The 25,743-nt window shown below is 48.1% G+C and overlaps 1 protein-coding gene across 2 annotated transcripts; it reads right to left on the bottom strand.

Annotated features, from left to right (window-relative positions):
- Window positions 1–1,045: 1,045 nt before the first annotated feature.
- LOC130524373 (MICOS complex subunit mic25a-like) lies at window positions 1,046–25,482 on the bottom strand. 2 transcript variants are annotated; one of them, XM_057030449.1, is made up of 9 exons: window positions 25,251–25,482; window positions 24,669–24,765; window positions 24,434–24,488; window positions 23,538–23,694; window positions 15,951–15,971; window positions 14,484–14,567; window positions 10,783–10,853; window positions 7,839–7,971; window positions 1,046–1,339 (listed from the first exon to the last, which is right to left on the bottom strand). In XM_057030449.1, exons 1-9 carry the CDS (start codon window positions 25,332–25,334, stop codon window positions 1,316–1,318), a joined length of 726 nt encoding a protein of 241 aa, XP_056886429.1. In that variant the 5' UTR covers window positions 25,335–25,482; the 3' UTR covers window positions 1,046–1,315. The 2 variants fall into 2 exon arrangements, with proteins under 2 accessions (XP_056886429.1, XP_056886430.1); XM_057030450.1 differs by lacking the exon at window positions 15,951–15,971.
- Window positions 25,483–25,743: the final 261 nt, after the last annotated feature.

Raw genomic sequence — 25,743 nt, 5'->3', positions numbered from 1 at the left:
GGCAATAACAGAGTGAATAGAGACTGGTATTTGTAAAGAAATGTCAGGCAGAGAGGGGATATGAGAGTCACGGGCTGAAACTTCTAATATGCTGGCTGCCTTTAATATTAGTAATAAGTGCGTCCCGTCCGCTGGACTGGAGACGCCTAATCCCCCGCTGCGTTCACAGGGAGGTGTCCGCCGGCCCAGGAACAGAACCGGGCCCGCGGACACGCGCTGCCGAGTGGTTCTGCCCTCAGATTTCCAGGTGGGATCGCAGGTCGCTGCGCGGCGGTCGATGCCGCGGTGTCAAGCAGGCGTCCGGCGGTGATCAATAGATCACTTCTCGCCGCTATGATAAACAAATGCGCTCTGCTGCCGAAGCGCTGACGGCCACCGGCGTGCGCGAGCGCGTGCACGTATCCGGGAAGGAGCGTGCGACCACATTATAAGTCCATTAATATTCCGGGTGTGCGTCTGCAGTGTGACTGTGTGATAACGAGCCTCTGTCGTTCCGAGGGTGGCCAAGCATGTCCGCATATAAGTGGAAACGCATCTTAACTCTCACACGCACACACACGCACGCGTGCGCACGGACACGCACGCGCGCACACACACACGAGGGGGGTTAAGTTAGCGAACACTGAGTGATGCTGTGTGCTGTGGCTGCGTGCTGACCTTCAGGGTTATCTGGAAGGTTTCTCCACACCTTGCCGCCAGCGCCAACCCTCCCTGTCACCATGGAAACACAAATAGCAGGGACAATACGCGGCCTGTCCGGGGTGTTGCTCGGCGCCGCTGCACGGCGGCGCACGCACACGAGGGTTCACGACGCACGCGACATTGTTCATCTCTCCTCTCCTCCACTTCATTTCTCCTCTCTTAATAACGGGCGTGGTGCATAATCAAGCCCCTGGGCCCCAAACGTATTGTCAGAAGGGTGCACGCGACCCCATTTCCCCACAGTGGAAGTATTATTAGCGCGTCTTGACAAGCGGAGCGTCTCGTCAGCGAGCGCGCAGCGCAGACACACGCGCCCGCCACACACGGAGACAGACACACAACCTGCAGTCTCATCACCAAACCGCTGGGATTTATTTCAGCCACAGTCGGGGTTGTGCCGGTGCAACCTGACAATAAATCAACAGGTCGTGCACTCCGGAGTGACAGGTCAAGATAATACACTCAGAAATTAAGAAGGACGGCGAGCCGGGAGAAGGATGACGGTTATTCGGTGATGGTGGATAAATAAATGGAGGGATTAATAAGAGAAGCACAGAGGGGCCGGGAAGTGGATGCAGCCACGCTCCTCCTTCGCCTCTTCTGCTCTCCGCTCTCAGCCGTGATTTGTCAGCAGGCTCTGGAAAACAAGAGAGGGAGACAAGGAATGAGGAGGGAAATCAACGGGTTTACATTTCCATTAACAGAACCCAGGAGGAAAGACATAAAAGTCGGGATGGGTCAGGGGAGTGCCGAAAACGCCAGGAAATAGGGCCTCTTCACGTATGTATTATCAGAGAATATCTGGGAATGTTCTCTCCTTTCTCAGCTTCCATCACTTCCTTTTACAAGTGCAATCTGAAAATGGTACCTTTAATTTAAACAATATTGGCTTGTACATTACCATCATATGGGTGACTTGGCGCCGACTCGTGCAGGTAATTACAGCTTTACCGATCCCACAACAGCACAGAGAGCAGCACGCTGGATGCACGCTTCACATTCGATTTCTGAACTCCACCCTAAAATCTAACAGCTTTGCTTTTTACTGGCTTTGTGAGACTCTGCGTGGTTGCCATGGCACCAGCTCTCGGAGCTAAACTGACAACATCAGCGGAGGCTCACGCAGAAGACTGTGAACTGGAAGAACTGCGGTAAAAAGAAGCCATTTTGAGCTTTCGGTGTGCAGGACTGAAGTGGTGCGTGCTGCTTTTGTAACCGGAGGGCCTGATGAAAGACGGGATGTGGATCTACTTTCCATTATTAAAGATTTTATTTAGTAACTGAACACAAAAAAACCCAATTATTTTCCCCTAAATGCTTTTTTGTTTGTGATCTAGGCCAATGCTGCGGTTCTTAGGACATCCCAAATGGTTGTCTATTACTATTTGCACGTCCAAATGTGACCTTACTTGATTAAACAGTCTACATTAAGCAACAACACGAAGACCAACGGAAACAGCCCTCATGAAAGGGCATTTATTTATCGCCACACTGCAGACGACAACAGCTCTTGTGTCTTCATCACGCGACTGAGGGAACAGAGGCGAAGACGGGGTTAGTGGAGCATTAGCTTGTAGCTACTGGGTGGGCTAGTTGGCATGCTAACTACCTCGGCGCCTGGCTGCCAGACAGATACGCCGATGGGCAGGTTAGCTGCTCACTTGCCAAGTGCATCTGAGGGCATCGCAGCCTGTGCCGTTGAATTGGAGATGAGCAGTAACTGTGGCGGGGGATTTTCTTTACACTTCCGCTCACGTTCCTCACACAGGGGGGGGGGGGGGGGGGGGGTGTGTCTGTGTCTGCACAGGAACACACGTTGAGAGTGCCACTGTCTGTGGATGCAGCAGTTCATGCACACCTTCGCTTTTGCCCGGGCGTTCGGCGCGTTCGGCCAGGTCCGCGCAGCATGACGCAGTATTACTCCTCATGCATGTGCATGAGCCGGCTCTTGAAGCGACGCCGACCCCCGACACCTCTGACACCGACTTCAGTCGGAGGTTTCCACAGGTCCAAATCTGGAACGCCACCATCCACGCTTGGATGATTCAAAGACAGGGGCAGAGAGGGCATCCAAATATTTAAGATCTGCCCTGAGATTTAATTACCCAGCTGAGTTTTTAATGAAGACGCGGGACAGTAATTGCTCCTTAGCTATTCCGGAGGGTAACCGAAATTGCTTGTTTTATTTGCCTCATTTTGTATTAAATGTTGATTTTTCCTTTACTTTTATGTCTAATTTTGTGGCTATTGTAGCTAAGATACACACAACAGTTTAGACCTTTCCTCTCACTTGCCCTATTTCATTAGCTATTACCAACATTTAACCACATTAAACTACGGGCTGGATCTGAAATGCTGCACTATTTACACTCGGTTGGAGCAAAAAGAGCAAACATGAGCCGACAAGTTCTCTTCATTACTGCAGACTGGTGCTGAAGACGAAAGGTGTCTGAAGAAATTACATCTAATGTGCTGATTCACAGAAAAGCACGCAGAGCATGCAGACAGGCTCTCCCTCCACCTGCCAGTTTCCACCCAATTAGCGAGCGGCGGAGGCGGCGAGAGACGGCTTCTGTTCCTCGGCCAGGACGCGGCGAGCGTTACAGAAGCCGCCGTGTGTGTGCTTCCCTGGTTCTGTTCTGTTGGGCCATACGCAGACATGCAGCAACCCCACAGATAAGCAAATGCGCCAAATCCGAGGATGCGCTCGGCTACACGTGCGCGCCGAGGCAGCGGCCGCGCCCGCTCGCATTTTCTGTGGAAAAACAAAAAATAATAGACGAGTGGAAAATCAATAACTGTCTTCCGCGCTCACCGTTAGCGGCGCTCCCGTCAGCGCTGGAGCAGCGGCGGTTGCCAGGCAGGACCAGCAGAAATGGAGTCGGTTCCGTTTGAACCGGACTGGTTTTGCTGACTGCTCAGCGGTTTACCGGCTGATTAGTGAGAGAAGAAGAAAAGGGGAGCGTAGAACCCCACACGCTGACCAATACGCTCGATAACACGTGGCACTTTCACGCCGTCGTGGGTCAGTTTGGCCCAACCTGCCCCCCCCAGGCTGGTCCCTCCTCACCGGGATGGCAGTCAGCGGAGCGTGACGGCGCGGATCAAACGTTTTTCTGGATGCTGATGGAGTCTTTCTATAGATATGATGGGGGGTGGCGCGCTAAACAATGGAGGGAAGGCACCAGAGTGAGCAACTAATCTCTGCGTGACCTGTGCCTCCGAAGGGTGGTCGCCTTGGAGATGAAGGACGTCATGGTGACAAGTGACGGAAGGAGGGGAAAGAAAGAGACGCGAAGAAAAGAAATCAGGCGAGCGAGCGCGTATGATTGTGAGGAACGAGCAGAGACGTGTCAATATTTCTTCTGGCGTAACGCCGAAGCTGCTCCACGTCGGGTCCGTCGGCTTTCGTGCACGAATCCCACTTGAATTCAGATTTATGTGAGCCTGCCTTTCCACTCACACTCACATCTGCGCGCCTCGGCTTTACCTACGTTACAGTAAGTTAGTCAAATAGAGCAGCTACTGGTCATAAACACGACTGCTGCTGCGTCCGTACCAGGGCATTAATATCTACAGGAGCATTAATATCTACAGGAGCATTAATATCTACAGGAGCTCCCTCTGGAATAAGGCGCGGAGCAAAAATGGCAGCAAAACCTGCGGCTGTGTTATCAGATAAGAGCAGAAAGGCCAAAGCAGGTGCGCGCACACACACACACTCACACACACACACACACACACACACAGAGTTTTGACTTCCTCTTTACAATTTTAAATCTGGCATTTCTGACCTCGCTCTCATGTTTCCCCTCTTCGGTGTGATTGACATTTCCTCTGTTCCTTCTCTGCTTTGTCGTTCCTTCACTTTTCCGAACAGAAATAACCTTTTCACCTCTAATCTGGAGCCAGAAAGTAAACTATTTATTGGCCAAGTCTGACTACCAGCCGGATTTTAAAATACACTGAAATATCTCGGAATGTCACCAACTATGCAATCAAAGTGGACACTAATGTACAAAATAAATCTGAGGCGGAAGAAGAAAAAGAGTGTAAAGACTATTAAATGGAACACACACACTCTCACACACGGACACTTTAAACCTCCAATAATGGCGATCCGAGAGTAAGATTCTATCAAAAGACACACCAGCAAGGAGACGAAAATCACGAGGCTTCACAGGCCTGCGTGAGCTGACATTTATGGTACACACACACACACACACACACACACACACACACACAGACCCCTGCAGACACACACACACACATATGCATGACAATGAAGCAACCGATGGCAGCAGAGGTGCAGGGCCACAGTCTGAAGCATCAGTCTTTAACAGATGGCAGAGGGCAGAATGTTTAAGAAACACGTGCACGTGCGCGCACACTCAAAAGGTAAAGGAAGTTTTTGAGTGACATTTATGGAAGGCTGTGCCACTGTAGATAGTGAGTTGGGGGGACTTCAAGCAGAAGACAGAAAAAGTGAGATAGATGTGTCGAGATGAGGAGAGTGGCGGAGAAAAGAGATAAGCGCTTCGTTTCTGACTGATTGACAAACAGGCGCCATGACAAAGAGGAAGGTATACAGCAGAGGTATATGCATGGATAAACTCCACCGAAGTCAAGGTGGAGAGAGGAGTGAAGAGAGAACATCGTATTAGACAGATGAAGCTGATTACATTCAGCTTCCAGGAGGAGAAGAAACAAAAGGCAAAGATGAGGAGTGGGAATATGGAGAACCTTAAGGTATCGGCTTCAGACAAAGATTGTTTGGGCAGAATACAGCATTTTCTTTTTAATCACACATAACAAAGGCTCTGCTGTAGAAAATCCTCACAGGCGCGTACGGAGAACAAAAGAATCATGCTTTTAGGCTGCCAGCAGCAAGAATATCTGCCGTCAACTCAACAGCCACGTCATTCCCGGTATTCCCACACAAAGCTGGAAAGTCACAGGGACAGGAAGAGCTGCCTTCGCTCATTAAATCGCTGATATTTCTGCCCAGCAACAGGCAGTGGGGCTGATAAGGACCGGGTCCAGGAGCATTCCACTGGTCAGCTGACAAAAGTCGGGGGCCACGCCCACCAGCCTCTCACCCAATCACAGCCTGGAACACGACCTCAAAAACACCTGAACCGACAGAGGCTCCTCCACCTACTGTCTGTTCAGTCTGGCGCCAGCGCCGTGTTTGTTTAGGTAGAAAATGGATGTTTGAGGAAGACGGCCGAGTCCTTCCTGCCCTTTATTGGCAGCTGGGATCGATGCTGAGCCTCTGACGTGACAGCGCGGCGAGCGCGTTCTCCGGCGGCCTCTATCCTGTTTGCTGTAGGTTTACGAGCGTTTGCATATCCAGCTCATCCGCCCGTATTTGCTTTGTGGACTTGGCCTGGACCCCCAACCTGGTCCCGCGAGGGGGCTCTTGGAGCGAGTGTGGGAATAGATCTCAAATTAAGACCTGAGTCAGTCTCCTCTGAACACGCACGCAGGTTGCGCCTTATCTTGGATACTGTTTGTGATGTGGAATTGGGTTTAAACATTCAAATCAAATTATTATTTGGAGCCCAGGGTAGAAAGAAATCTCCCTATAGCAGCAGAGAAAAGAGGGTTTCCCATTAGAGCCAGTGGCAGATATGCACAGAATATAATATTAGATCTCAAACAGAGATCTGACGATAACGTCGTGGGAACATTCATACATCATTTTATTTCGAAGCACTCCTCAGAAATCTTAAAGGCCAACCTGAAAATCCAACAATCTCCAAAGGAGAAGTGAGGATCACTCTTGAAAAGCAAGATTCCATTTCGGTTGGCTTATCCCGATAAGGAAAGGTTAGAAAGGGGCGCAGTCGGGGATAAAGCGTTTGAACTGCCGACGCTTTCTTCTGCAACCAGGTGCAACGAAAACTTAAATAAATAGCGTGCGGTCGGTCTGGGAGGTGTTGCATCACAGAGGGGGAACCCACGTGCGCACCACCCAAACCAGGACGATCACTGGCGTCGTTTCAGGAAGATTCTCACTAATTCCCTCACGAAAGCTTCTCCTTACAGGAATTCCACTGCAGTCCCTTGGAAGCAGCCTGCAGTTCCTTTTCCATCTGTCTGCTCCTCTCCGCGGCTCGCTCGCCTGCATTCTTCTGACTGTCACTCACACGTCAAAACGCTCTCGTCATAAATATGCCAGATGGAAACTGAATTAGAATTTTCTTTTTTTAAAGAGAAGCCCAAACCAAACAAACTAGAAAAACAGCTTTCCTTTACTCTGAATTTATACCACTCAATTCTCCAAAACAACAAAGTGGCAAATGGATCTTTTGAACCATCTTTAAAAGGACTGACTGCTTTTATTGTGAGCCTTTGCGTCGCTTTTATCGACCGTTTAAACTGCCAGATTCTCCGATTGTTGTTTGCTGCCTTTTGTCTTCCCAGGAGCAATATCGGTGTATTTTGTCATGATAATAATGTGCAAATTGCCCCATTCATTACTGTTTTTGATGGAAAAATTGGGTGAAATCAGCACTTTGTAGATAAGCACAGGGTCTGAGGGGTATTTGGGAAAGCATCGACAGAAAGCAGAGTGCATTTAAAAGAGCTGAATGCCAAAACTGATTTTAATACACTAATAACGGTGTAATCTTCCCATCACCAAGTTCCAAAATACCTGATGTGATTTATACATAAACCCAGCTACCTCGTCATTATTTAAGTCTTTAAGTCAGTCAAGGATGTGTAGAAGAAGCATTTGTCTCTTCCCCTTTTTGTTGTTCTGAAGCTCCTTCCAGGTTGGGATTCATTAGCTGCCATCTCCCTGTCATCTTTAAAAACCGGAGGCAAATTAAAGCCTCCATCATCCAGGACGCGGTCACGCTGAGTTTGTTACTTAAACACAATCAAGTAGAAGTAACGTTGGAGGCTGCTTTTCACCGTCACTGAGTGATTACAAGGAGTCAGACAAGAGGCCAATCTGCTTCAATACTGATATTTACGAGAGAAAAAAGAAACAAGCGGTTTAAGACTCCTGCTAACTTTTGACAGTGAAAAACTGGGCCGGATTTATCTTCAATAAAGTAGCATCTAGGAGGTTTGGGCCTGAACATTTAGGCGCCCGGTAGAGGACGGGTCTGCTCACTGCTCACCTTGGCTCGCTGGACGCAGGCCATGTACTGCTTGGCCAGGCTGGAACAGTGCAGGGTCTGCTGAGGGTTCTCTCTGTAGCACTGGAGCACCTTAGACTGCAGCTCCGTGCAGACCGACGCGGTGTTGCACGTTCTGTGGAGGACAGAGAGGAGGTGCAAATGAGCTCAAAGCATTTTAGCTTCATTTCTGAGCACCGTGAGAGCGGTGAAGCACTGTGGCCCTTCGGTGCCAGCAGCGGGTTCAGGGATGCACACCGCTCTTTAATAATTCATTCAAATCCCAAACACAGGTGCACAAATGCAACTTGACTGATCATTTTGAACATATGTTCAATATCAGGTGGCTAGTGTGAGTCGCTGCAACCATGGGAACATCGGTTCAAGCTTATTTTAATTAACATGATCTTATTAAACCTCCCGGGTGTGAGAAAGTGTCTCGGCTGCGTTTGAAAAGTTTCACATGCTACAGTGTGAAGCCCAGGGAAAGAGATGAATAATACATGTAGAGAGTTTCTCTGGAGTCAAAGTCAAACTTTTTTCCCTTTTTTTATCTTATTTCACAAACAGTACAGGTGTGTAGACAAAGACCAACAATCGTTTTACACAACACAAAGGAACAAACAAAGGAAAACACACACACACTCCGGCAAATGCAGCTAGTGAATGCTAATCCGACATGAGGGTAATCCTCGAGTGCTTTGTTGCTTGTACTAAATTACCTTCTGCAGCGACAGGAAGGATTGAAATATATAAAGGACACACATACACATACACACTCAAAGATGCAGCTTGTTATTCACAGTGCTGCATCCTGTACAAGCTCTCATATCCAGTTTACCAGCAGCTGATAAAAACAGAGCTTGATAGAAAAGAGCAACAGACTAAAGCAAATGAGAACAGATTAGACTCCAACAGAGCAAAACAGCAAATAAACAGTATAGTCACAAAACAGAATACGGCAATAAACAAATAAAATAGGCAAGATAGCGCGAGTTGTTTTTTTTGTATTGTCCTGATCTACAGCAAAACACAACATAGCTTTAGTCCTGCCTGGTTGCTGCCGAGTTCCACCTGTTGCCTCGCGGCGGCGACCAGGAGGTTGTTGTAACAACAAGCCCAGATGCCAACTAAGGTGACTGGTTTTTGTTCTGAAACGCTGACTTTCAAAACACAACTGCCCATGTTGGATCACAAACAAAACTTAACTGTAAGAATGTGACAAACGATGCTGATACAGCTGCTGCACGTGCACACACGCACAAACTGGCGTTGGACCTAAACAGAAGCTAAGGGGGGCTGCTTTAGTGGACAAATGTACTGAATTATTGTGTGTGTGTGTGTGTGTGTGTGTGACCTGTGCCTTTTAAATGCACTGCAAATGTGTGTGGATGAGATAAACTCCGCTCAAAGGAAATTTCTCTGTGCCGGTGTGTGTATTGTGCTCTGTGTGTGTGTGTTTGTGGTGTGTGTGTGTGTGTGTGTGTCTGGTGTGTATGCGTGCGTGCAGCAGAGGGTGAAACGACAAGATTAAATAAATCACTTGCTGAGGGAATATTCATGAAAAGAGAAGTGAATGCAACCTGAGCGAAAGACAGACAGACAGGGAGTGAATGTGACAGTTAGGAATTAAATGGTAAACAGCGACGCTCCCTGCATGTACAAATAGTTGCCCGTGGCAACCATCACAATTTTTACTTAGCCTTTTGCTATATTGGCATTTGGTTGGCTGGAAGACAGCTCAAAATTAGTGCAGCTGACAGTCATTGAATTGTGAGTCCGGTCACGTGGCGAGGGATGACTGCCCGCCCCACGGATGAGACTACAGCAACTTTATCATTTGGAATGGACACTCAGAGTCTCTGGTTGATTTCACATACTTGGGATTCTTCACAATGCAGTAAGTTAAAAACTGTTGCTGCGCTGCAAAAGATCAAGATCATATTCAGGCAAACGTTCTGACTCCTTCAAAAGCAACACAGCCCTACATGACTGTACTCCGGAAGTGAGGACGGTGTAGTTACTCCCACTGCCGGTAGGGGGCGTGCTGGCTCCCGTGGGCTGCACATCTGTGATCTGATTGGCTGATTGTGTTTCCACTGTTGGCACACACGCACAAAACTGTTCAAATGGGAAGAACATTAAACGGACTGTTTCTGTGTGGAGATGATTCCAGTGTCTCAGGTGCTTAAAACCTAGAAATATATCCAAGCAATCCATTTTTGCTCTTTTCTGCCCGTTGTGAAGAATTTGTCCTGCTGTGTGCTAATAGAAGTGCGCTGCAGATTCTTAAAAATCAACTGAGATTTACTTTTAGAGCCTTCTGTTATCCAGATTAACCCAATCGCCCTCACCATGGTAAGTAAGAAACACAATGAGTTTAACAAAGTGATAAAAAGCTGATCTGAGTCTTTACTTTTATGATTTTATGCTGATCTTCACCTCAAAAGCCTCCATTAAAAAAATCTACAACTGGTCATGGGCATGAAAAATAAGTAGCCCACAAGTCCATGTTCAGTTTCCAGAAGGGAAAGGTTTATTATCTTGATTAATTTAGGTTATTGTTAATAAATACCAGCACAATTTAGGATGTATCCAACTGTCCTGTTTATTGCCGCCGAGGTGGATGGAATTTGGATTATTGCTGCTGGCAGCAGAGGGAACAGGCAGTAAATGGCTCCTGCTCTGACTGTTTCAGGTATTGTTGTGGAAGTGTTTCACATTTTAATACACCTGCTCAGCAAGGTAGAGGGAAAGGATGTGTTGATGAAGAATAAAGAGGTGAGAACAACAGTTAAAAATAAAACTGAATTAATGAGTCACCTTTCATCTGATCTGCAGTAATCCCAGGCAAGATTTGGGACTAAAACATCAGACTGGAGATCATTTAGAAATGGATGCTGTGATAACAATTTAACCACGGTGACGAAGGTGTTGAAATCTTTACCGGATGCGAGTCTCTGCTTGAGTAGCTGCCTGGTTGTACTGGTCAACAGTCTGCTTGAAGTTGTCAAAGTTCTAGAGGCAGAAAATGAAAAAGGAAGATGAAATCAAGTTAGGATCAAGGTCCTTACTGAAGTGGAGGTGAGGTCACAGGTCAGAGCTGCTCACAGAGGGGCGTGGTGCCGCGAGGATGTCCGAGATCCCCACGGCGACGCCTCTGCAGGCCTCAAAATCATATATTTGCTTCGACTCGCACGTCAGCGAGCCTCTCGCACGTCTTCACTCACAGTAATTACCATTTTAAACCAATAACTGCGCCGCTCATGCTTTTACTTAATTATTCCGTATATTCCCAAAAGATGGGCTGATGTGAGAGGGAAATAATTGAAGTGACTGAGCGAGGAAAGAGATGGCATCAAATACCTCACCGATCGCTAACTCTGCTCCTCCAGTGCCCCCCGGTCATTTTCATATCTCATTATGGCTGATCCACAGACGTGCTTCATCTGAATATTTGTTGCTGGAAGAGTCTCAAGCAACGTCACGGGCATCTTTTACTCCAACCTGATATTCCCCAGTTTTAGAATCTGCCCACTGGTCCAGTCTCTGCACATTTATTAAAGGCTGGTTATAATGTTAAAGTAACGCTAACGCGGTGGCGAGGATAAAGCCATGAGTAAATGACAGGGACTTGGATTTTACCCTAAGGTTGAGGGCTCGGCGGGCACGGGGGGAGGACTGGGACTTGTGGGAATTCTAGTGTCGAGGTGGAGATATTTAAATAAAAAAAAATAAAGACCAACAGGGATTTAAACCCATGGATACCTCAGATTATGAAACCCTTGAAAAGAAAATCCCACATCTGAATGAAGTGATTCATCAGATTAAATTAAAGAACTTAAATTCTCCTGAGAACACGCCGTTTGATCTCTTCTCAGCTCCTTAAGTTGTTCGCTGTAAAGGCGTTAGAGGTGCTTAAAGAACTGGAGTGGCAGCTGGGGAGCGGGACCGTCCGCTGCCTGTGCCCTTGGGCCATGCATGGCGGAGCGTCCTACACGTCTGATTTTGACAATTCACAGCTAGAAACGAGTAACGCAGCAAGGCTTTAGGCTAAATACAACATTTCAAAGACCATAAAATGGATTGCTAAGAGAACATGCTAGCAAGGCAATGGTGAGGAGAACACAAGTTTGACAGAGTTTGCTGTCCTCGTGCTCTAGAAGGTTGAGCAAACCCACTGAAAACGTAGGAGGACCACAAGGCTGTGTATTTGCCACCTTGTTGTAGGTAGACTGAGGCAACAGTCCCAGCTCTCATGACTCCAGACAAGTGGCAGCACTATCACTGTTGCGCACACCTTCTAAGCTCCTCGCCTCTTCCTCATTTGCACCAACAGGGACAAAAGCCCGGCGTGCAGAGGGGGGGAGAGTGAGGATGATAACTCCCAGTGTGGGAAAAGCGAGGTTTGGGGGTTTCTGGAGAGGATTAGTGCGGGAGGACATGTGCTGAGCGAGTATGGGATCGCATACATGCAGGTGTGTGACAAAATCTGTGGTGTTTTGGAGAATGTGAGTGTTCAGATGATCCCTGCATGCATTTCCACTTAAACACCCTCCAGCCACGGTGGATCGAGACGGGCTAATGTCAGGATTGCACGGGAGGGGGTTGTCTTAGGCTCCCCGCCTGGACGAGGGGGGATTAATTTTTCAAGGGGGATTAAAAGAGGTGAATTTTAAACTGAGAGTTGTTTACAAAGTCACGGGGTATGTTGCCAGAAGAACAGAGATACGCTTCACCTGTACCGTCAGAGGAGATGGGGGATGGTTCATAAGTCAATGAAACAGATGAAAGGATGCTGAAAGAGCAGAAGAAACTGTGCTGGTATGTTTTGGAAGGAGTGGAGGTTCAAACTGGGTGATGTTACACATGCTATGTGTAAACACGGAACACCCAGTCGCCTCAGTAATGGGCAACAACCACAAACCGGACACAGGAGAGTGCTTCTGTGTGTTTTTCTACACATAATTAACCACATACACACACACTCAGACACACAGTCTCCCTCATACACAGAATTATTATACTATTAGAAGAGAGCGCTGCTAAAGCAGAGTAAAATGTTGATTCAAGAGGAGATCACACACCAATTATCACCGGATTCTCCTCCTAATCTGCTTGCTCTTACCTTCGGCTTAAATATCTGCCTCAGATCATTAACACGTCCAAACAGCAGCACTGCTCAATGAGCACGACTCCTTCCACGCGTTCTTATAATAAATCTCCTATTCAGCCCAGGCAGCTTTAATATTTGACTAATGGCGAATCGAGCTGTCTTCAGAAACACACACGTCGGTTTACTGTACGTGCGTGATCTCATCAATCACAATGCCAAATCTCAGCAGTTATTCATCTGGGCTCAACTGGGATATTTTACAGGGACAGGATGAGTGGAAGGGAGAAAATGGTAAAGGAGAGGAAGAATGGAAGACGAGATTGAAAAATGAAGGAGGGAAATGGACGTCCGCTCAGGGTACAGTGTCAATTTAATGCACAGTCCATATAGCCTCTTTATCTCTTGCTCTCAGTCCCCTTCCTCCTCTCTTCCTCATCCACATGCAGGTCAGCCATGGGCAAGTGAGGGGGGGGGTGATGGAAAAGCGGCTGCAGTGGCGAGTGGAGAAAGATAGAGCATCCTCCGCTCTTCTGCCAATCAGCCTCTTCCTTCAACCGTTGCAGCACACGCTGCCCGCTGCATGGCGCGCCTTTAACTTGCCTATGTAAAAGGTTTTCTCTGGGGCCTAAAGGAGGTGAGTGCTGGGGACCAGATAAGGTCCCTGCATGCCTGATGGGTGCTGCCAGACGGAGAGGGGAATGTAAAGAGAGGTAAAGGGGAAGTGTAAAGAGAAGGGAGAAGATGTGGGTGTGATGGACAGAGACATAGGAGAAAGAGTGTTTGTGTTCAGCTTTCAGTGCTCGTATAGCCTCTTTTAAGGGTCCAGTGTGTACCGTTTCTTATTATACTGCCGGAAATTTAATCTAATAAACGTAAAAGTGCTTACTGTGCTAACTTGATTCAAAGCCCTGTGATATTTTTAATCATTTTTACATCAATGGGACCCTGGGTTTTCCTTTCGTTACCTCACTCTCTTCTATCTCCTCCATTGGTTCAAACATGTCCTTCACTGAAGTTCTTGCCTGATTTTTTGTACATTACTCATAAATCCAGCTTTTAACAAGCCGCTCAGCTTCGGGCTTTTACAGAGCCAAATATCAACAATCCATTAGTCTGCAGGTAGAAGGAACACAGGTCATAATTTCTTAAAAGCACCTATACTTAACCATTTTCCTTTTTTCTGAGAAGACCACTCGGATGGCAGAAAGGACGCATCGAGCAAAGACAAAACAAACCAGAAGAAGGAGAAGAAGTGCTGCTCCATCAACAAGAAGGAACACTTTCATTGATTACATTTAAGCACCATGACAACACGGAGGCCTGACATTTCCAGACCCAACAGGCTGTCTGGTGTCACAAGAACTTTATTTTCCGAGGACAGAGTGAGATATCACTCCAAACCTTCGTCACAGAATAAAACATTCTGCCTAAACAATGACAGCGTTTGTTGTATATGTGGCTTCATTCAGTGCAAACATTTTGACACCATTGAAGAAACATCATGATCTGATCATGTGGAAAATAGTTCTTACTTTTTTCTCCAGTATTTCTAGCTGTTCTTTGTAGAAGCCGGAGATACTCGCCAGCTCCTTCTCTTTACTCTCCAACTGCCTGGCCTGAGGAAAGACAGAGAAAGAGGAGTAAAGTAAAGAATTATTTTAAAAGGAGGCTTATTACTGAGATGTGATAATGTACTGCATTAATGTGACCTGCGTAGGTAGGTGGCAATAGCTCGAGTTCGGAGGAAAAGGGAAGACTTAAAGCTAAAAATATAAATGTGATCTGAACAAGAGCAAAACATGTCTTTGATGAACTTGAATGTATTGAAAAGAGCTAAAAAAGCCACATTATGAACAGATAGCTGGAACATTAAATGAAACATCTCACATCACCTTATTTTAGAGAAAGATAATTAATTCATTACATAGAAAATCTGTAATAAAACCGAGGTTTATGCATGTAGTAAATGACTGTATTCCACAATAGCGCAACTTACAAACAAAGTGAGGTGGCAAAAAGCTGTAGGGGCTGACAGGGTGATGCTGGCATTGAGACGAGGTGAAAGTTTGAGCCATGGTCATAGCAGCATGCAAGCAGAGGGAGACATGGCACAGAAACACAAAAGAAGTTACCACGTTTGGAATGAACGCATGCACGCAGCAGAGGTGTAAAGAGAGTCACACATAGACGTGGTACCAGTTAGCGGCGGGCGTCACGGGGCAGCTGACACACGTGTGTTGTGGTAAACCAGGAGGATTAATGGCGTCGGCATTACGGAAAAAAACAGTTTTTTGTTTTTTTAAGGACACCGCTGACCATTTTAAGTTAAAATTTCAACCTTACGTCAAATCCTCCTTTTGACATGTGCACATGGCAATTACTGAAAAAAATACCGGGATGCTGTAATGACCTTTGGTAACAGTAACGCATACAGCGTATACGTATATAGCTCAATAAGAAACTGCTATATACAGATGTACAGGTAATGACAGAGCAGCCCATCTACCACTACAATCTGCATATACCCTTTGCTGAACACAGGTATGCAGACAAATCGTCATGTAGAAAGCGAGACAGGAATTACATGTATTGTAATCTAATCTAATCTAATCTAATCTGCATTTAATAGGCACATGAATCCCCAAAGACTCCACCTGCAAATCCCTGTGCCACGCTCACTCCACTTATTCTTTCAACAGAGGATGTTTGATGCTTAAGGGCTCCGTGCACGTGTGTGCGTACGCGCGTGCATGCGAAATCACCTCTGCTAGCAGCCCAGATGATGTGTAATTTTCTAGTCGAATACCTCTAAAAGTGTTTTTGTGTAGAATAGTCATTGCGGCACAATCAGAGCCCTGCTTTAATGCACAATGGAAACATGACATCTGAATGGCGACGAGAGACAGAGAGAAAGGGTGTGAAAGAGAAAAGAGGAATGAATTGAGGTTCTTTTTTTTATTTAAAAAAAAGGAGAGACCAGCAGTGGCAGCGCTGCTTACCCAGGCATCCAAATCTGTTGGCTAAGGAGGAGAAAAAGCACGAGGGTTAGTGTGACAGATAGACGGGGTGTGAAGAAAGCAGGAGCTCAAGCCAAAGATGAAAAAAACAGGTAGAATAAAAAGACTGTAAAAAGACATGGTGACAACCGAGTGTGCTGCAGCTGAAGGTGCTTAAAGGAATTCAAAGAAGGCAACATCTGGGCCAGAAAAACACTTTAAATTAAAGATGTGGGCGTGGAGTGTGGCGTCCCACAGACACTCTTCTTCTGTCTGCGTCTCCTTTATCTCCATCCTGAGTGCAGCAGGTGGTGTCGGTCGGCTGCAGGTAGTCGCGGATGATCTTCCTCGTTCTGGAGAGGCAACGAGAGGCGGCGATCCAGGTACGCCAGACGATTGTCGCCCGGACTGACTTTATCACCCTCTGCAGCTTCTCTTAGGAGGTGGACTCCCTGCCAGGCCCTGTGCACCACAGTGGGGGGGGGGGGTCCACCAGGAACTGGACAGTGGAGCTTCACTTCACACTGCTTCTTCACACAGGGTGAACCACAGTTGATGTTCTGTGGAAGGTTTGTGAGCCACTTTAATCAACTCCGGGACAGACAGCCTGTCCTCAGAGAGGTCACGGTGGACATGATGGTGTCCTGGCACGCACCTGTGTGGACCCCCCCCCCCCCCCCCAGGGAGAACTCTGGCCCCACAACCCTACTACTAGAATATTACACCATCCATCAAATCCATTCTAATTTAGTAACAGATCCTATAAGGTGTTGGACGTTTGACGCTGGTGAATAGTAAGTGATAATTGGGATGGAAAGTTAGTGTCACAGGTTAGCGGGGGCGCCCTCCATTATCACGGTTCTGCAAAATGCTCGGAGTTTCGTGTCAGGACATAATTAAACTTCGCCGTCTTGCTGGCACATCAAACTGTTCAGTCTACATTACGCGGCTGATCACCAGTTACACTGTCATACTGGCGCTGGGTCACAGCGGGGATTACCATAGCAACAGGCCGGTGAAGGATAAGTAAAAGGTGTTGCTTCTTCTTCTATATTTATCAAGTAATCAGACAAACTCGGTAATCAAATACAAACTACTGCAACCAGCCACCAGGCAAAACTAAATTGAAACTAAATTGATGTCGTTGCGCTTGATTCTTTTTTGCAACATTTTATGTTGGATTCAGGACTGGGACGTCGATGGTCAGTGAGCGTGCACGGGGGCACGTGCGTGAAAGACAGATGTGACAGGACAATGAGAACTTTTGACCTCCAACACCAAAAAGCAACCATAATGCAGTTTGAAATTGTTTTTGGGAAATCAATTATGTAAAAGCTTCATTTGTGACTGTGAGAGAGTGGGTGGGAGAGAGAGGGGGGAGGAGAGAGAGAGGGGGGGCAGGAGAGAGAGAGAGGGAGGGAGGAGGGAGAGAGAGGGGGGGAGAGGAGAGAGGGAGGGAGGGAGAGGAGAGAGGGAGGGAGGAGAGAGAGAGAGAGGAGAGAGAGGGGGGAGGAGGGGGAGAGAGAGGGAGAGGAGAGAGAGAGAGAGGGAGGAGAGAGAGGGAGGGAGGGAGGGAGAGAGAGAGAGGGGGGGAGGGGGAGAGAGGGGAGAGAGAGGGGGGAGAGAGAGGAGAGAGAGAGGAGGGAGAGAGAGAGGAGAGAGGAGAGAGGGAGGGAGGGAGCAGGAGAGAGAGGGGGGGGAGAAGGAGAGAGGGAGGGAGGGAGAGGGGGAGAGAGAGAGAGAGGGGGGGAAGGCGAGAGAGAGAGGGACAGGGAGGGAGGGAGAGAGAGGGAGGGGAGAGAGAGAGGGAGGGAGAGAGGGAGGAGGAGAGAGGGGGAGAAGGAGAGAGAGAGAGGGGGAGAGAAGAGGGGGAGAGAGGGGGGGAAGGCGAGAGAGAGAGGGAGGGAGGGAGAGGGAGGGAGGGAGAGGGGGAGAGAGAGGGAGAGAGAGAGAGAGGGAGGGAGGGGAGAGAGGGGGGAGGAGAGAGAGGAGAGAGGGAGGGGAGAGAGGGAGAGAGAGAGGAGGGAGAGAGAGAGAGGAGGGAGAGAGAGGAGAGAGAGAGAGAGAGGGAGGGGAGAGAGGGAGAGAGAGAGGGGGGAGAAGGAGAGAGAGAGGGAGGGAGAGAGGAGGGAGAGAGGGAGGGGAGAGAGAGGGAGAGAGAGAGGGAGGGAGGAGGGAGAAGGAGAGAGAGAGGGAGGTTAGGGAGGGAGGGAGGGAGGGAGAGAGAGGGGGGAGAGAGAGAGGGGGGAGGAGGGAGGGAGAGAGGGGGAGAGAGAGGGGGGGGAGAAGGAGAGAGGGAGGGAGAGGAGAGGGGGAAGGAGAGGGGGAGAAGGAAGAGAGAGAGGGAGGGAGGGAGAGGGGGAGAGAGAGGGGAGGGGGAGAGAAGAGGGGGAGAGAGGGGGGAGGGAGAGAGAGAGGAGAGAGGAGGGAGAGAGGGGGGAAGGAGAGGGGGAGAAGGAGAGAGAGGGAGGAGGGAGAGAGGGAGAGAGAGGGGGAAAAAGGGGGGAGAGAGTGGGAGGGAGAAAGAGGGGGGAGGAAGAGGAGAGAGGAGAGAGGGAGGGAGAGAGAGAGAGGGGGGCGAGAGGGGGGGAGCAGGAGAGAGAGAGGGAGGGAGAGAGAGAGGGGGGGAGCAGGAGAGGAGAGAGAGAGGGGAGAGAGAGGGGGAGAGAGAGAGGGAGGGAGAGAGAGAGGGGGGGAGCAGGAGAGAGAGAGAGGGAGGGAGAGAGAGAGAGAGGGAGGGAGGAGAGAGAGAGGGAGGGAGAGGAGTTAAAAAACCAAGCATACAGACAGAGAGGAGACAACTCCAGCTCACAGATCTCCACAGTCTAATTTAGGGCTGCAATCTGGGAGGCAGATTCATCATGTGGTAATTACACATGCTTCAGGTAATGACCGCACCACCACTCCTGTTTGGGTGCGGATGCTAAAACAGAACATTACAGCATGTTGACGTGTCTATAAAACACTGGTGACTCGGGGTGCTGCCTTCATTAGCACAGTCACCTCACGGTAGCACGTTCTTGAGTTCAGCAACGACAGGTTATTGCCCTGGTTTCCTCCCACACTCACGCCCAGGAAAGAGTTCCCTCATGCACCCGCACCCTGTCACAAAGGCAAATGCTGCACAACAAAGTTTGAGGGTGTTGAAAGCACTACAGTGTGTTTTCTCTTTGTTTAGAGCTAAAAGGCTGGAACAGGAGAGAGAGAGAGAGAGAGAGGAGAGAGAGATTTCCAGCTTTCTGCTCTGCTGTTAGAAGCTTATTAACACACCAAAACACACCAGAAACCTCTGGCTAAGACTGATGACCCTCTACATCCATGACGGCGTCACCTGTGCATGATGGACACACGGTGATTCCACATGGAAGGAAACGGTGGCGGTTAAATGTCTGCAGCGAGTTAACGCGAAACAATCTTTGGCAGGGATTACATTCGCCACATTAGCGCACATCAAATCGGCGCCGCGCGTCCTTATTTTCTGACTGTGATAAATGTGCTTTTAAATGGATTAAGATGCTACCAAGAGGACGAGAAAATGGATTCTTAATTAAGATTCACCTAAAATCCCAAACCCCCTCAGAGCCAAACTTTTAGTACTCCAGTACAAATTGCCTACACCCTCACGTTTGAACCAGCATCTGGAACACATTACTTTCCCTCCAAACCGGTCCAATCCAGATGTGTTGTGGCGCTAATACCGCTCCCTGCTGGGAAGGCTATTCCACTCCTCCATACAAAATCTCTCCTTTGAAGATTTCCTCCCTTACCGCCAGCCTGCGATCAGAATCTCCTCAGCCAGTAAAGGCTCCGCTCGTCAGCAATTACCGCCACTCCAGTCGGCCAATGAGCGCGTGTGCGTTCCCGTGATGGCGCGCGAGCGCGTGCTGAGGCCGTAGCTGCTATGGCGTGCGGAAAAGATGTCAAGTCTGTGATTATGCCCGCTGATAACAAGTGGTTTAGCATGTGCAAACACGCAGGAAGAGTTTGGGAGTTTTTATCTGTGTGCTGCAGCAGCGTTTCCTCGCCAGAGAGCATCCCTGGGACGTCAACCTGCTCAGTCTCAGCATAAACCCCTCTCACTCGGCGCTTCCTTCCCTTTCCCGTTTTTAATCAATATTTATTGTATTCGCACTCTTTCTCTGCCTTGGAGCCGTCTGTCATCTTCCACCAACTAGTGGTGCTAGTTATCCAGCTTGCTGGCTGTCAGAGGCAGACATCTGAATCCATTACGGCACCGTGCAGCACATCTCTTCTCTCCGCCTTTCGGCTCCTCTGTCCTTTTTCCAGGCGTCTCGCTCTTCTCCCTGTTCTCATGCTTCCATAACTGACATAACTGTTAACTACATATTGAGGAGGAAAACTCCATTGCTGTTCTGAGAGGATATAAAATAGGAAGGAAGTACGACAGCTAAGCTCTGTGCTGACAGGATGGATGGATGGATGGATGGATGGATGGATGGATGGATGGGTGGATGGATGGATGGATGGATGGATGGGTGGATGGAAGGAGGCAGGGAGGGAGGGAGGGAGGGAGGGATGGATGGATGGATGGATGGAAGGATGGATGGAAGGAGGCAGGGAGGGAGGGAGGGAGGGATGGATGGATGGATGGATGGATGGATGGAAGGATGGATGGAAGGAGGAGGGAGGGAGGGAGGGAGGGAGGGAGGGATGGATGGATGGATGGATGGATGGATGGATGGGTGGGTGGGTGGATGGAAGGATGGATGGATGGAAGGAGGCAGGGAGGGAGGGAGGGATGGATGGATGGATGGATGGGTGGGTGGAAGGAGGATGGATGGATGGAGGGATGGATGGATGGATGGGTGGGGGGTGGATGGATGGATGGAGGATGGATGGATGGGTGGGTGGGTGGATGGATGGATGGATGGGTGGAAGGATGGATGGATGGATGGGTGGGTGGATGGATGGATGGATGGAAGGATGGATGGGTGGGGGGGATGGATGGATGGATGGATGGATGGATGGGTGGGGGATGGATGGATGGATGGATGGATGGATGGATGGAGGGAGGGAGGGAGGGAGGGGGGATGGATGGATGGGTGGGTGGGTGGATGGATGGATGGATGGATGGATGGAGGGGTGGATGGATGGAGGGAGGGATGGATGGATGGATGGATGGGTGGATGGAAGGATGGGTGGATGGATGGATGGATGGGTGGATGGATGGATGGGTGGATGGATGGGTGGATGGGTGGATGGAGGGATGGATGGATGGTGGATGGAGGGATGGATGGATGGATGGATGGATGGATGGGTGGATGGATGGATGGAGGGAGGGATGGATGGATGGTGGATGGATGGATGGATGGATGGGTGGATGGATGGAGGGGGATGGATGGATGGATGGATGGATGGATGGATGGATGGATGGAGGATGGGTGGATGGATGATGTGGCCATCTTGCTTTGTTACTGTCCGGGTTATGTGTCAGCCATCAGCCGAGACGCAGAGGTTTTACTGTTATTGTTTCTGACACGTGCCGCTTCTTCGCTGAAGGAGAAAAATATATCCATGAGGGGATTATTCTGGGATTGGCTGAGCGCACCTCAGACAACGCGTCCATCTGCTTTTAGAAAGCAAACACTGAGGGGAGCTGAAGTGATGTGAAATGACAGATCGGAGTATCCACGGGCAAGTTCAGAAGGTGGGGGTGTGGCGGGGGCTGGTTTCTTTGAAATCACACAATCTAGCATCGCGCGTGCATTTAAAAGGGACAAATGTGTGCGAGGTTACACATTCAAACCAATGCTTGAAGACAGAGACTGCACAAATGTCATGGTTTGCATGTTCAGCTCAAAACAACATTTGTGGTGAGTCGTTCCCTGATGCTCCCACACAGCAGGAACACATTAACGAGCCCGTTTCATCATCGGCCGGGGTGGTCATCTGTGTTTGTCATCTCGGCTCTGGCTTAACGGAATGCTGAGTTATTCGCCCTGGTTTTCATCATCGTTCTTTTGGCCGTTCAGTGCCGGATGCTTCACTCTGGGTGATCTTTTACAGACACGCATGCACACACTGAGAACATCAGCTAAGGGGTGAAAAGGAGGAAGATAAGAGGGGAGACAGAGAAGGTGAAGGGGGAATAAATGGTGGGAGAGCATGTTGCCCAAGAGCACACACTGTTAAGCGGAACACACATCCATCCTGCTGTCGGTCCCCTGCTGAAGCAAATATGCTCCGACACTGCCACCTAGTGGTCACTGACAGGGTTTAATCCCATTTCGTCTCACCTTTTTTAGAATAAATACTAAATACAGAACTACCGTTGGTGTTTCTATGGTACCTGACACAGGACCACTTCAGGAGACTTTTTATGGCTATTGTCTAGTCCTTTCACGCACACGCCATCATGTAAATGAGCTCTGAACCTCTTTAATAAACAGGTGTGTAACACACTGTAGTGCTGCCATGCCCACACAAATGCTCCTGATGGGGGGGGGGGGACAGAGGCAGGAATAAATGGCTAATGTTAGTGGTTCTGACAAGCAGCCCGAGGCATTGTGGGGAGTCACAGAGATCTCTGACAGGTGTTTCCTCCACAGACCTCCCTCAACCTCCACCAGGAAAATAAGGGGCAAATAAAACAGACTGGGAGGGGGTCTAGATGGTAGTGGTCTCGGATGCTGGCATTAGAGCAGTGCGTGTTTAAAATAATGTTGAATTGATGAAGACAGCAGGTGATGATTTTTAAAGCATCCAGTTGTTTCAGCCGGGGAATAAATGGCTGAAAAATGCAAAGACTAAAGTAAAGCTCATAAGGGTGGAAGCTTAAAAAAGAACAGTGACCACGTCACTGCCATTCAGGCACCTCAGGCTTTTCCTTCTGAGCTCGTGCACGAGGGAGTAACAGTAGTTTTGGTGCGTCACCCATGAAGAGAAACTGGAAATCCAAACACTCGTGGCTCACAGGCCCGACACCTCGGAGATTAACAATCAATGGAGCAATCTCTTATCAGATGATGCAGAGTCAATATCATAAATAAGCCTTATTGTGCTTTATTGATGAGCATAAAAGCCTGATGGAGTAGAATTAACCAGCATGACCTGGGACTATCAAAACTATGGATTTTCAGACAAGTTCAGACTCCTGGCTGTTAAATTTCATTCCCAGCCTTAACAGTTCTGACTAAATTGTTATCCATACCCAAGAATCAGGTCCTCGTCCCCCCTCACAGGGTCAAAAGGTGCTCAGTCAGAGCAGAGAAGAAAGATGTAACTTTTGCTTTTTAATGAAGCATCATTAAGTCACTAGTGTCAGTTAATCCAGCAGCTTCGATCAATACCGATTAGACCTGACTGGCAAATCAAAGCAGACAGTCCAGGATGGATCAATGAAGGGGACAGAGAGAGAAATGAGCCTGAAAGAGTTTATAAAAAGCAAGAGCATATAACTGAAAAACAAAGACTGAAAAAGAGACAGAAATGATTACCGCTGATCAATAAACAAGTGGGTTACAACTCAGCGTTAATGACTAATTAAATACAGGATATTTGCCCCTCATTTGATGTTCCTGCCCTCCACTCCTTGTGTGATCTGGATGTAAATGAAATCCCGTCTCTCACCAACATTTTGGCGTTTTCCTGCTCTCTGTAGGCCTTCTGCTTCTCAGTAATGAAGGCGGGGGTCAGCTCGTCCAGGCCTTTGGCTGCTGCCGACTCTCTCTCCCGCTGGGCCAACTTTGCCAACTGCTCCTGCACCAGGGACTGTTGACGCTCAAAACTAAACACAAGATAAGACCTGTTTTAACCTTGGACCTCTCACTTCACTCTAACCTCCATTAGCGGTCATGAATAGATAATAACTGCATAATCATTTCCATGTGAACTGTTTCCGAGGCTGGATATCCCTCTCTGGACATTCAGTGTTTGGCTTGTCTCATCTCAGTTCTTATCTCTCTCTATTATAAACCAGCAAAATCACCATGATTCTTGGGTGGGAAAATTCCTAAACAAATGCTAATATTACCTCACATTTCTCATAAATTACTCTCATAAACATCAACTAGGAGATTCATTTGACTGCAGCGGGTAAGCAATGTTGAACATGCCGACTCGTAAATAGACTGAAGCCAGGGAAAGTACCGGTATACGAGCGTTCCAGCAGCATGTCAACATTTCTGTTGGCCCTACGAGTAAATCAGGACAGCATGTTGACAGCTTGTATGTTGTTCATAAACGCTTCACATTTGTAGAACATTTTACTGCCTGTTACTTTCACTACAGAGCACGGCACAATATTAGCTCACTGGCCCGGCAACATAGCAAACATAGAGAAAAATACATGCAAAATGCATGCTAGGATCAAACACTCAGTCCTTTTTCTTAGGCACTAAGTTGAAGTTGGCCTCTAAAGAAACAGTCAAATGGTACTTTGTTCCGATCCTAATCACAAATCAAGGGCAGCAAAGTGCTAGCATTACATTCACGTAAGAACAGACCTCCATATGATGGGCACTCACTTCTTGCGGATTTCTTCCTGTATTTCGGTCGATGAGGGTCCCGTTGGTTTTGCACCTGAAGAACAAAGATGTAAACATCAACACTATTAGTCAATGCGTTTCACAGTCTAACAGTAAATAGACGGTTGTCTTTCATGCTCGCTGTGAGGTTGGGTTTTTTTTAGCTACAATGGAAAAACAACTTTTGCACAATGGCTGTCCCACAAAGATCTCTGTACGACAGCCTGGAGCTTACTCGATGGATCCTTCTGGTTATCAGACACTGATGACGGTGACTTGGTGTTGTCAGCCTGCTCAGATTCTCTCATTCTCCTTAGCACATCTGCTGAGAGCTGAAGGAAAATGTGGGAATTAGGAAATGTCTACACATGCACTTTCCACCCTTGTGTATATAGCAAAAGGACCTATACATGAAATGCAATGTATCTTTAATTCACAACCAACTTTATTAAGCATCTAGGACCTAGATGACACAGAAAAGAACCAAATTATATGACTGTGAGAATGTAGTGAAGTGGAACCGCATGTGTGAGTGCGTTATTAGCTGGTTAGCTTCAGGCTAATGTCGCTGTTGAGAGTAACCGATCACAATACTGTTGTATTGTGAGGGTCACAATACTGTGAACCTCAAAATAAGGGGAAGGGGGGCAGAGGAAGGGGGTCATTCAGGGGTAATACGGGACCCGTCAACCCCTCGGTTACCTCTGACATGGCCTGAACAGCAGCTCGCTAGCTAAGCACCTTTACTTTGGGGCGTCATTGTATCCGATCAGCTTCGATATACTTGAGTTCCACCGTGTAATAATAATAAATGCACCTTCACTCCTTCAATTACAGTGACCTTCTCGTCTTCGTCCATTCCGAAAGACACTTTCCGATTCGTGCTGCCGTTGCCTCCCATCTCGACCGGCCTTCTTTATCCCCACCAGTTTGAACAAAATAATATCTCCCTCTCGTACCGGGACAGGCGGACATTAATGACAACGGCCACCACGGCCAACGGTGCTCAAAACACTTTAATAAAGGTCATTCTCGCGCTGCAGTATCCTCCACGCTCATTCGTTGGATGAAATAATTTAGAGCCAATCATCGATGGCGGTGTACCTGAAATCACAGTGAAAGGGTTGATGGGAGTTGTAGTTCCAGTGGGATCCGGACAGCCGACCTACATCGAAACGGAAACTACCATCCGAAACAATAAAATAGCTGTTTTGCAAAACGTTATGGTATACCAACACAAATAAGACACATTTATGTGTGTGTAATTGTCCTAAGAAAAGCACTAAGTAGAGCCCTGATGTTGTAAAAAA

The sequence above is a fragment of the Takifugu flavidus genome, chromosome 4 (genome assembly GCF_003711565.1).
Source record: "Takifugu flavidus isolate HTHZ2018 chromosome 4, ASM371156v2, whole genome shotgun sequence".
NCBI lineage: Eukaryota > Metazoa > Chordata > Actinopteri > Tetraodontiformes > Tetraodontidae > Takifugu > Takifugu flavidus.
The sequence above is the reverse complement of the archived record's forward strand: the minus strand, read 5'-3'. Positions and strand labels throughout refer to the sequence as shown.

Excerpts from the sequence above, each read along its gene's own strand:
- LOC130524373 (XM_057030449.1), bottom strand. The coding sequence starts at position 25,334 with ATGGGAGGCAACGGCAGCACGAATCGGAAAGTGTCTTTCGGAATGGAC. Across the intron at positions 24,766-25,250 it reads CTGTAATTGAAGGAGTGAAG|CTCTCAGCAGATGTGCTAAG; the intron begins GTGCATTTATTA and ends ATTTTCCTTCAG. Across the intron at positions 7,972-10,782 it reads CAAGCAGAGACTCGCATCCG|AACGTGCAACACCGCGTCGG; the intron begins GTAAAGATTTCA and ends TGTCCTCCACAG.